The 12,717-nt window shown below is 44.3% G+C and overlaps 1 protein-coding gene across 3 annotated transcripts in view; it reads left to right on the top strand.

Annotated features, from left to right (window-relative positions):
• Nucleotides 1–12,717, top strand: part of CAPN8 (calpain 8) — a 288,408-nt gene that overhangs the window by 212,680 nt on the left and 63,011 nt on the right. For all 3 annotated transcript variants that reach the window (XM_069608633.1, XM_069608631.1, XM_069608632.1), the window contains one exon: nucleotides 8,814–8,879. In XM_069608633.1, coding sequence (XP_069464734.1) covers nucleotides 8,814–8,879 — 66 coding nt within the window. The remainder of the gene's footprint in view (nucleotides 1–8,813; nucleotides 8,880–12,717) is intronic.

Here is a 12,717-nt window from a genome sequence, read left to right as displayed (position 1 = left end):
GCCGATATTACTCTGGCCGCGGTGCATCTAGAGTGGAGAGCAAACATGGGGAACTAGTTTGGAGAGCATATAGCATCCCAACACATCACTAAAAAAGTCCTTGAAACTGTCCTCTGGTTTCACACCCACCTTAGAAACTGTTGCAATGTGCCAGGTACACCTGGGTCGATTATGATCCCCATGTTTCTTTGCTCATACCAGTCTAGTAGGAGTCCTCTTTTCCTCGACACATATATCTTTCTTATTGTTTTCTTTCTCTTATATTCCAGAATTGCTTAGAAATTGCCTTCCATGTCAATATGTACTCCTCCATACACACTTGCTCTCATATTGGGAGCTTTCCGCTGCATCCCCTTGAATTTCTCACACCATACCTAATGATCTATCATGCGGTAGACCGAACCTGAGTCAATGAGCGTGCGCACACCTACTCCATCCACTAGCACTACAGCATGAGGCGGCTTTTCATTCATCCTTGTCAAGGATCCCACCTGGCTCACTGACCAGCTGACTCCCTAAAACTCAAATATCAGCCCATCTTGTCTATCCTCCAACTTGTGTTCCCCGGATATCTCCCATATGCCCTTGTTGGAGAAATGTTCACTACATTGTGCAAAGTGACCTGCCCTGCTCGAGACATTCTGCCTCGAGCCCAGGACATGTCCCTGAGTTTGCAAAATGAAAAGTGCCACCACAATGGAAACACCTTTTGACCCTGATTTCTTGCCCTCCCACTTTTCCATTGATCTGTAGTCGCTAGCCTCTGTTTCGCACTTCTTATTGAAGAACATAGTTGTGGGAGACACTTTGTTGTGGGGTGGTGCAACATTTTTCTTCATGTATTTGTAATTTCCCTCAATAGCCTGAATTACACCCCCAGAGGGCTAATTTTCCTCTTTTATTTCTAATTCCTTAACGCACTCCACCATGTGTTCCATGTGTTTGGCAACATCAAGTACTTCGTCAAGGCTTGGGTCACCTTTCGTCCAAATCTCTTCCCGTATTTTGTTCTCTCTAACCTTTAATATTTACTCATTATATGACCAATCAAAGTCACACTCATGGCAAGTTTCCTCAGTGCAGTAATTAAGTCCTTTGCAGAATTATATTGATTTATTTTTCCAAATGTTTGTCCAGTTTCTTAAAGATGGTTTCATATGCATTCAGTAGTTTCTCACTGACTCCCTCTCCAGCACCCATGTCAGGTCCTGCTAGGTCAGGCAGACTTTTCAAAATGTGCCTTCCCTCATACCCTGAACTATACATGAGTAGGGCTCTCCGATGTTCTATGCTGAATCCTGGACCATGGAATGCCAAGACGTAATCTTGGTAATCCTCCTTCCAGGTTTCCCACTTAACTGCGTGCTCTCCTGAGGTGGCCAGAAATGGTGGGAGCAGTGTACTCATCATTCCTTCTTTATTTAAACTTTCTGTCCCTGCTTATCAGATGAGTAAATATTAAATTGCTCATACTTCTTCTCCCTCTTTCCTTTTTTTGGTATCTGTTGCAACCTCTGTAGCAAACGTACACTAGTCCCTCACATTAGCATTCCACGGTACATTGTGGACCACTTCAAATGCTCCTCAACTCGATTGCAGTCCTTTATCATCCCCTGTCTCTCCTGTTGGAGCCCTCTGCTGCTTTAAAATCAGCACATTGAGGACAGCGCCAGGTATTTTACTCTAGCCATCACGTTCAACGGCATCCAAGTAGAGCGTACTCCCAAGTACATTGGGCACTCTGTGCAGCGGGACCACTCCACGCTGCCCCAATGAGTATCACTGGATGAGGTACTCCATGGCAGCAGCTGTCGCAGCCGTTCCTGGGCCACCTCACTTGCTGTTGCAGCCTGTTTGTGGAATCATTGGGGATGTGCGTCCACCCTCCGTCTTCACCGGGAGTGTCAGCATCATGCCACAACGCCCACGTGAGCCTCAACCAGCTCATCATCATGTGTTAGATCTGTAGGTACCAGAAGACCATAAGTCATAGTTCACTCCTTTATCACAGTCCATTATTACAAGACCTCCAATCAGGACCCAGGATGCTTCTTACCTGGAACCATGGACATCTGTTGACTATACACAATAGCAAGCCTAGGATCTGGAACGTGTAACAGCTGTGCAGGAGCCCAAGTCAGTGACAGAGAAAAATAAACAAACTACTTTAAACCTAAACAGAATTACAATATGTCATGGTACACATAAGAAATGGCTAGACTGGCTGCACCAAAATACCAGCCTAGCCATATAATAACACTTAGCATGCTTGCTTTATCACGGATGCGGAGTACAAAATGTCATGACACAGCAAGAAATACCTAGACAAGCTGTACAAAATTGCTAGTCTAGCCACGCAATAGCACGTTCATATTTGCTTCATGATTGATAGGAATGCAAATATAATCACATTTATTATTAATGTGTGCGTGCAAGGCGCTGGGGGCGCAGGGGACAAGCATAGCATTTATACAGGGCATCTATGATAGATGCATTTTGTACTGGGCATCCAGTTAAATCAGTGACGTACAATACACCAATATTTCTTACATGTTTGCAGTCCATCAGACTATGTGAGACACTTTGAAAGAGCAATAGATATTCAATAACATGTATTAGCTGGCTGTGTGAGGGGGCTCAAGGTGTGCTCAAGCAACCCAATGAAATAATGGTGGCTTTTTAACCTGGGATTACCTTTAGATATTTCCCATGGGGCAAACACTGTAAAGTAATCAAGGAACTGCCAAGACTAGACTCCACGTGTGGCTCAGTCAAGAACAGACTGAGTGAAAGGTGAATTTATTTGAAAAAGAAAAGGGACAGATGAGCTGCAATGGATCGATTGACAATATCTAGCAGCCAGGCTCAGACTGGCCTTTAGGTCAATAGGCCCATGGCCGAACCAAAAACGTGAAATGCTGGTGTGGGCTGGTTTGTTTGGTCAGAGTGGGCCAATTTTTTGGCCAAAGTGGGCCAGTTTGAGTTACTTCACTGTGCGGATGATAGTTTTGACCAGTGTTGCTGAATAAATATTCTTTAAAATGAACAATTTGCATCACATTTTATCAGAAAACTCCCCATTGGGTACCAATCAAACAGTGTCACAAAAGGAATGAATAGTCATTTGCAACTGTGGGCCACTTTTCTATTGGTGCCCGAGACAATTGTATGCCCTAGTCCGACCCTGCCAGCAGCTCTCGTGATTTGGATGTGCTTTCATTCCTGCCTCGAACTCGGCTCACAGAGCAGCAACAAGACAAATGTGAGACCCTAATGACATGCTAAATTGTCCCCCTTAAGTGTTTATGGAAGGTAGAGTAAGTGTCTATGTGCACTCAAGTTAATGGTCATAGGAGTTTTAAAATGTGTTGTAATATATCTGACTAGCATTAATAACATTTTACACACCCTCTGTAAAAATTAAATAGCAATACATTAAATAATGAATATTACATTAAGAGTTGGTCAGGACAACAATCACATTATTATAAACAATGTAAGAAACGGGACTCTTGTGATAATAAAGGTTTGGGCTTACCTTCCATTGGGATGGTCTTAAGTGCTCTTTTCTAGCCTGCCAATCTTGCAGAAAACGTGGACTGGTTGTTGAAACTCTTTGAAGCACACGCTCATCAGGCTCCCCATTCGGTGGATGCTTCTCTTCACTGTTGCTCCCGGAGCTAACAAACCTCATAGATGACAGTAGCCTGGGTTCACGGTCCACCGTATGAAGAGGAAAGAACCAAGCAATAACATGGCCCCTGGAATTCGACCATCTGCACAGGGAGCGTGCGCTCGCCTGGGCTTTTTTGATTTTTTAATAATGAAAATGAATGATGGGAGATCAGCCTCTGAGAAATGTGTGCGGCTTTTCCACACCCATTTCATCTGCTTCCCACACAAAACGCACAGTCACATGTACTCGGGGAAGACACAGCCTACAGGCGCTGTTGTCCCCTGTCATATTCAGCTGGAATGTGACAGCCATGGGTACATCAAAGCATCTCAAGTAGGGAGAATGCACACCTCCCCCAGCCATGTGCAGCCTAATTTAAATATCAAAGGCTCCATGGATCTGCTTTCTTTTTGTCTTATCCGGCTGGTGTCAGTGCATACTAACAGGGCTAACGGCCCGTTGATATGCAATGCGTCAACTTGTAGCTAGTTCCCACCTCTCTGTATAAAAGGCAGTGAATGGCCTGTCTGGGTCCAGCAGTTACCGCAGGTGTCCCTGCAGGGCAGACCCCTTTCAAGGGGAGAAGTATGTGATTTGGGGGAGACAAGAAGTCTGCTCTCGCCACATACTTCAAGGGAAACTTGCACTTTAATCAAGGATCACAGAGCACTCAGTTAACCAGAGAGACACTCTGATCTCCAACAGACAGGAAGATGGGAGGGACTTAGTTATCTGTTGTCACCCCTTGTCTGTCCTGTTGCAAAGCACTCTGGTCCTGACCTCATGCATAACAGAAGATTGTTGGTGGGAACCCAGGATTAGTTCATTAAGGTGGGCTTAGCCAGCACCAATCACTGGGTCCCATTTAGCTTTAAAAGAGGGCTGAACCCCTCACTTAGCAGATCATCTGGCGACTTTGAATGGAGTAAGAAGAAGGACTCATTTGGACCTGAGCTGAAGGTACAGTCTACCTTACATCTTCCGCCAGTGAAGGTAGGCCAGGAGTTCCAAGAGGGAAGCAAGATCCCTCCCCTAAACATCTCCCAGGGAACAGAGGGAGATACCATACTCAGAGGACCCGTCCAGCAGCTTCAGAACCGGTACCCAGCCAGCACACAGCGTGCCCTGCTATGTTCTGCCAGAAAGCTTCCTAGGTGGGAAGTGCTGGAGAGTCTTTGGACAAAGGACAAGGCCGTTGCCTGCAACCACTCTCCTGAGCTTTGGGTCATCCGTCTTGATGGGACGACACAAGCCCTGTGAAGAAGCTAGGAGGAGTGCCGCACAAGCATCAACCAGCATCCATTCGAGACAGTGAAGTCCTCGAACCGCATCCGGCTGCACAGCAGACTGTTGTCAAGTCGCAGTTACTAGAGCCATACGAGCTGCCTCGACTAGCACGCCAGTTCCGCCAACCACCATAGAGACGACGATTCTTGGCCTGAGCCACTGCGCCCTCCAGCCTGAAGCCGCCCGTCCAGCCTCGTTTGCCGAACTGCCTGCTGCCTGATACTCACAGCTGTCTCCCGTCACAAACTCTGTTTTAGGAGCTGCCGAGTGCTGTGGAACCACCTCGATGCTGTCGAGCATCAATAACTTTTTAAGCACGGTACATTGTGGTTCTGCCCCCCTGGTCCTTCTCTGAGGGTCCCTAGAGACAATTACGACCCTTTGCCCCTTGTTGCTGAAAACAAATAACCTTGAACAGTAAGACTGATTACTTTACCAACTACCCTCCTGTCAGTATCCAGGGTGCATCCCTTTCCTTCATGAAACTATCTGTCCTCTGTGTTCCTTTACAGGGTGGGTCGTATTTATAGTGTGTTAGAACTCTCTGTTGTAATAATAATAAAGCAGCTATCTTTATACAACCTTGACTGGGCAGTCCCTTTTATCATTGGGTAATAATTGTATTTTTGCTGTGTTGCAACTAACCAACAATCCACAGCCTTGCAGAGATAAGCCTGCCGTTTCGTCCACGTTACCAAAATTGGACAAGGCAGACTTTATAATTCACTTGTATTCCTATTCCAATTTGTTTGGATCCCTTCCCATGTACAAAAGGTGGTGTACTAAAGGTGTGGGGTTGATTCGTTTAGAAACTGATATTCATTCCTGTACCACTGGTGCCCCGTAAGTTGATTCATCACAGCCCCCCTTCCCTTTCCCAATAGAAACCCTCAAGCTCTAGGCCAGGGATATGCAACCTTTGCTTCTCTAGATGTTTTGGACTGCAACTCCCATCAGCCAATACCAGCTCAGTCAATGGTGAGGGAATCATAGTCCAAAACATCTGAAAAGCTGCAGGTTGCAAACCCCTGCGCTAGGCCCATAAAGATTTACCAGGCAGATTCAAAACATACACTCCCCATTGGTATCCCTCAACAAATTTAAAAGCACTCACTAAGCACAGGCACCATGCTGATGGGGGAACGGTGACACATTGCAGCCCAATGGAGCATAACAGCAAAGCTCCCATCCTAAGAATAGAGTGTAAGGATTGTAAGAAGGAGTATGTGTTTGTCCTGAAGCCAGGTAGACTGCCAGAGAATCATTCCCCTTTCCCACCAAGGTGGCCTGTGCCCCCAAACATGGTGGCAATCAATCCCCCACTCTCAGGCATCGGGATTAACCTTGGTGCAACTGAGGAAGCCAAATGAAATCCTTCCATCAATACTCCCTTCACCCCCCACACTAACTCATCCATTGCATTGTGGCCATGTTTGACAACGTTAACTCTCCTGCATCGGCCAATACTTGATCCCTCAGAGCAATCCCAAAAGTGAAAATGATAAGGCAAAGGCGTCTTGACTCAGTCACCAGGACCAAAGACCATAACTGCACCCCAAAGAAACTCTTTGAGCCACAGAGGATCACAAGGTTTCTCAACTGTCTGAGAATCCCCCACCTATTGTAACTATATATTTAGAGACTCCCCTTAACATGGGGAGTTCATCCCCCCAGTTAAATCGCCACACAATATATAATTTGCCTGATTAAGTCTAGCCCTGGCTACGACTCATATAGAGCCACATACATACCTCCCCCTGTGCCACCAATGAGCCAAGAACCAGGCTGGGGTACATAAGAACATATATTTATTTAATAATCGGTGCCACAAATATTTGCATCAAATGATTACACACGCCACCTTCTCTGTGGCACAAAACAAAGCATCTATACAAAACTCACTTTTGGGAATTTAACTTTTGGGGCTCATGTACCTGGAACACAGGCCAAATAAACAGTTCAGCCCTCTTATCCCACAAGATACCCTGTATGTCATAATTAAACAATACCTTGGAACATTGCAAGATCGTGCGCATTAGCATTCCTTGATAACGTTTAGATTTAAACCAATTGCAAAACTTTTCTTATTTTCAAAAGCAATTTCACACATGCATCACTTTGTATGTTTAATTCCCCTGCCCATTTTAAAATGCTAGCAGTTTTGAAAGAATCACAGACTTTTGATAATATCGTGGACTGATCAAACCCTTCTTCCTTTTTTGCCTTGAAGCAATACAAAATCTCTCTTCTATCAGGGTTACTTTCTCACTCTCAGGAGAGAGGGTGCATTTTTCAATTAGGAACTACACTTTGCTTCTTTTAGCAAAGCACTTCTCTACCCAGCACCAAGAAATCCAGACCTTCAGTTACATTCAGCACACCTCTGCTTTAAGACCAGGTCTCCACACACTAGAGTTTTCATTTTACACTTTCTCATTTTTCACCTAAATAGTCACTACATGACAAAAACATTTATTTTACAAATAAACATAACATATATATTTTTTGGTTCCTCTAATCATTGCGCTTGTAATGAACTAACTCCTGCCACGGCAGGAGGTTGCAGGTCCGACTGATGGTTTTTCACACTTTGCTCACAAATAATAAAAGTCTGTATCACCAAATTTTAAACCCAGTTACATGATTCCTGATGCTACCACTTCCCAACGTTCGGTCTTGTGACATTTTCTGCGGAGCTAGAAATACATTTTTAGGGTAGCTTGATTTCCCAAGACCGGAATTTGATGGAAAATGACCTTTGGATAAGCTTCAAAATGATAGTTACACTGTTTTTCTGCGATGTACAGATCCCCAAAAAATTGACAAAATATGCTTTTCCCTGTAAATCTATAGCAACATAACTACATACATATTATTCTGACAATAAAACAGCCCCATGCGTTTAATTTCTTATTTGAGGTTTCATTTCCCCTCTGTGCACCTGCTCCAGTCTCTCCTGCTCCATTGTTGATTTTAGCCGGGTGTAAAGTCATCAGCCTTTATTCTCCCAAGGCTACTAGATGATCTGGTGCTGATCTCAGAACCCCAATAAAACTTTTCCTGGTCACTTTAGTGTTCTGACTAGAAAATTAGCCCTTCTCAGGAAATAGAAAATTAAAGTCATGACTCAGAAACAGACACTTATATTTGTGAAGGTTATTCTGTGTTTGAAAATGTGATGCTTTCCATGTAGAATAAGCCTTTAATTCTTCTTGGCTTTATCAATCACGTGCAAGGCCCATTCAGTACATGGATTTCTCTTTATTTGAAGCAGCATTATGATGTGTGGCAGATGCAAATGAACTACTTCCTTTTCAGTTTAGCATTCACAATGTGCCTTTCCAATTCCCTTCTGCAGCCTGGTTGCATTTTTCACACATTCCTTGCTTCAACTGCAGAAGTACATACATTTGAATTCACAAGGCACATTAGCAGTGTTGACATTTTTGATGCTGGATTTTCAGTCTGCCAGTGTGCCTTCCCATGACAAGAAGATATTTCTGCACATGTTGGGCCTAACATTGCCTTTCATTTCATTTGATCCTGGGTCTGCCTTTAGAACCCACACTATCTTTTCCCCCAACATCTGCAGGTAGTCTCTGCCTAAAGATCCGAGAAGGCTTAGGCCACCTCCAAGGCACCGATCCTCTAGACCAATCCTGCTCTCATGCCCATCATTCTCTTACCTGGACGTTGCTTTAGAGGGACTGTTGATTGGATGTTTGATTGACTCTACTTGCACTATGAAGATATTCTGGTGGTGGTTGGACTAATATCTGAATATGCTGCTGGTTGGCATTGGTGTAGTGCCCTCTTAAGCCATACTAGCATCTGTTTTTTCTCTCTGCAGCCTCATGAATCTGACCAGATCGATGACAAGGAGTTCAAGAGTCTCTTCCAGAAACTGGCCGGACAGGTAAGAGGTTCCACAGATAAAACAATCAAAGAAAAACAGTGGTGCAAAAAGGAGCTTCATTGGTGGACAAGTTACAAGGATTTTTTCTGCATGAAATTAGATGGCATGCAAGTGATGGCATCTTTGATTGGACCAATGTAATAAACATACCCATGTTCCAGGAATATGTTATGATATGTGCTGTCATTGAGCCTTATACAATGCGACATATGACATTGGTACGGCCTCTACACTTCAAGTTATGAAAGGCATGTGGTGCATTGGAATTGGTAGTGGTGGGAAATTTCACTTTCTTGGTGTCATCAGTGACATGAACCTTGAGTCTCAGTCATGATATATATTTTTTTTAACTGAAGTTTTGTCTACAAGGTTTGAATGAATAATAGCCACTGGCATTGCTCTGATCGACCCCTAGTCTAATGTTCATGTAGAAATATGTCTAAGATTGCTTGTGGTCTTGTGCAGAAGGCATGTGACCTAGCTTTTTGGGCTGGACTTCCCCTTCTCTCGTGGGTCTGGCCTAGTTTGTATATAGTCTTTCCTATTCTGCAATGGCATGGCAGGCTGATAAAAGATGGCCTGGAGAGTTGCCCAGAGCAATGTCATTGGTCAAGATATATTCAAAACCTTCCACCCATTGCTCTTCACTTTCACTATAGATTTCCATTGGGCCTGGATGAGTTTGCAAAACGTTATGGTCACCATAACAATTCCTTTAAAAATATGTCAGTGTACAGCATTTCGATGATGAACTAACAACCACCTTCTTCTAACACTGTTATAAAAGGCTGTGATTTACATCACTGAAATCATAAAACCTGGGTCCTTCATGGCTACTAAAAGTAAGTAGTCGGTCCCAGTTCCAATAAGAACTGTTTCTGAGTATGTGTGTTTTTCTGCAAAGTCTCAAACAGTCAGCTGTTGCCCTGCTCTTCTATTCCTTTATTTATGAAGTGGATTGTTTTAAGGCTCCAGCCATGGACACATCCGCAGCTTGGTGCCACCAAATTGAACGTGAATGGAAGTCCAATCTTTCATAGGCTTTGGAAACATTCAGTTCCATTAATCCAGACAATATCCAAATTTAATATAGTCACTGTGAACCATTATTCCAAAATGGGTAGGGTTTATCGGGCAGCAAGCTGCATTACTGGTACAGTGCTATCGTCTGACCAGTCATTCAATCCCAATAGAGCAGAGCTATCTCATTGAGGTAGGCGCTAGCTTCACAAATATATGTGCAACTCCCAGTAACAGGTTCAAATCCCAGCAGGGACTTCATTCTTCCACTGTGGATAAATCGAGTATCATAACATTGGGGGATAATCTATCTATATATAAAATGCTTAACTATGTTTCCGTACTCGGCTGATGCAATTTATCTGTGTTAGGTTGCCCTCTGCTATCCAAATGGCAAGGTGCTCCTCTGTGTGCCCTTCTACCTCAACAACAGCTATCATTTGAACAAACAGATGATGTAATGTATCAGTGTTACGTTGCCCTCTGCTGTCCAAATGGCAAAGTGCACAGCTGTGTGCCCTTCCACTTCAACAACAGCTATAATTTCAACAAACAGAATGAGCACGGTCCTACGCAGTCACCTTCACCTTCCACTATACCAAACATTCCAAATAATTTCAAGTTACTTCTTTCCAACCCCACTTTTCTTCACACAGGGCATGGCGGTTCCAGTGTCAATGAACAGTTCATTACCGACTCCATTTTTCAGTCTCTAAAGAGCAAAATACTGTAGGACGAATGCCTCCTCACGAGCTAAAACTGAAAATAGGTGCTGTAATTATGCTACTACACTGTATGATGAATGCCTCCTCACGAGCTAAAACTGAAAGTAGGTGCTTTAATTATGCTACTACACTGTACGATGAATGCCTCCTCACGAGCTACAACTGAAAGTATGTGCTGTAATTATGCTACTATGAAATCTTATGCCATCACTGGGACTCTGCAATGGAACAAGGTTCACACTACATGTCTACAAAGACAGATCAGAGAGGCCCGTGTAATCGATGGATTAAATTTAGATAATGTTCTTATACCGACCATACCTCTCATTCCACCTGATAATAATATGTCTTTCAAATTCAAAAGAAGACAGTTTGTGTACGTTTAGCCTTTTGAATGGCCACTAATAAGTCACAGGCACCTACGCCGCCTTCCTGGAAGCGATCAGTGGTAATTCTGATATTTAAGACAGAAGTGACCCTATGAATTATCACCCGATATTGACCTTTAAGATATGTTAGAATGGCGTATGTTACGTCGGGATCAGCTAGTAAAATGTATTATGACAGTGCTTAGAAGCAGGGGTAATACAGCATGAAGTGTTACATCCAAATGTACTATTGCTAGATATACAGGGAGCTAAAGCCGCATTTAATCCCCTAATGTAGTGACGTCCGTGGATCGATGTGTGATTGTTGCAGCATTAGATCAGGTTGTCCATGCACATCTCGCACACATCTTATAGATGCCATAATTAAGGCACTTGTACTGTGGAAAGTACCTTAACAATATTTCATAAATCTTCTGGCAAATACAGAAAAATATGCAGAAACATATCCATCCTTATGCAGTTCATATCTTTCAATCTTCATCCGTAATGTAAACTTCAAGATTGTGGTATGCTACCTCCAAACTTGCGAAAAAATCTGGCACCTGCGAATGGGCAATTACCGGGTCATTCCGAGGGTGGCAGACCCAGGAATTGCCCGTTCTCGGGTGCCGGTAATAAGGGACTCCCCATCCCCATTCGGCCTCATGGGGCTCAATGGGAATGCGGAGGGTGGTAGCAACGGTACCGTCAACGGTACCGTTGCTACCATCAAGCTCTGCTCGCGGGTGCCGGTACGGCCACCCGGTAAAACCTGGTGGCTACAAGGGCACCCGCGAGCAGAACTCATAGTATGGTGGTACGGTATCAACGGTGCTGGTAGCGATACCGGCGCCGTTGTTGCCTTTCCACCATACTCGTAATGAGGCCCATTGACTTTAAGCCAGTTGATGCAATTCTGTCTAAAGATGGCGTATGTTTGGTCAACTCTCAGTAGGGGAGGCAGGGAGTTCCAAAGCTGTGCTGCTTTAACTGGGCAACTACTGCTCCCGATCGTAGAGAGTCTAAATCTTGGCACAGTTAGACCAGAAAAACCACCAAGCAGATCTGCTCATGGCACCTGACCTGAGGTCATGGGCCGGATTCACAGCCATGTTTTCAGTGGGACTTTCCCATTTGAAGACATGTTTGTAAATCAGGCCAAATAAGTGATAGTGCTAGAAAATAGGTTCCCGGGCTCAGCACTGCTTGGAACAGAAATAGATGTGAGGGCGTCTGTGGTAAAACTTGTGGAAAAATGGTATGTTCTCGAGACGGGCTTTTGACAAAAAATAAATGAAGTTGCCTGACAATTTTTCGCATTGGCCCAATGATGGACATGTAGAAAATGAACATGAAGTGGTGTTTAATAAATATATCGCTGACAAACCCGTGGAGACACGATATGTCGCAGGTTGCCAAGCCACAGGAACTTTTCATACCTCTCTTCCTTCTGCTGAGCCCCCCTGACCACTGGCATGTTTCATAAATACATTTACGGCCAACTCTATATGTGGCCACCCTAAACTCAGCGGCCAAACGGCCTGTCAGTCTCGCGCCCTTCAGTGTACAGTGCAAGAGGCTCCCCCGGCTTCCTGCTGGCGGGGGCCGCCACGAGCTGCTTGGGCTTCCGTACAAGGGGGTCTTTCTGCTGGTCTTCACGAGGGAGGGGCAACTTTTCAAAACAAAGCTCTTGCCGTGCTTCTTCGCAGCGAGCTATGTACATCA

Source organism: Ambystoma mexicanum, chromosome 4q, assembly GCF_040938575.1.
Source record: "Ambystoma mexicanum isolate Mex_15411 chromosome 4q, UKY_AmexF1_1, whole genome shotgun sequence".
NCBI classification, from domain to species: Eukaryota; Metazoa; Chordata; class Amphibia; order Caudata; family Ambystomatidae; genus Ambystoma; species Ambystoma mexicanum.
This window is presented reverse-complemented; position numbering and strand designations above follow the sequence as displayed.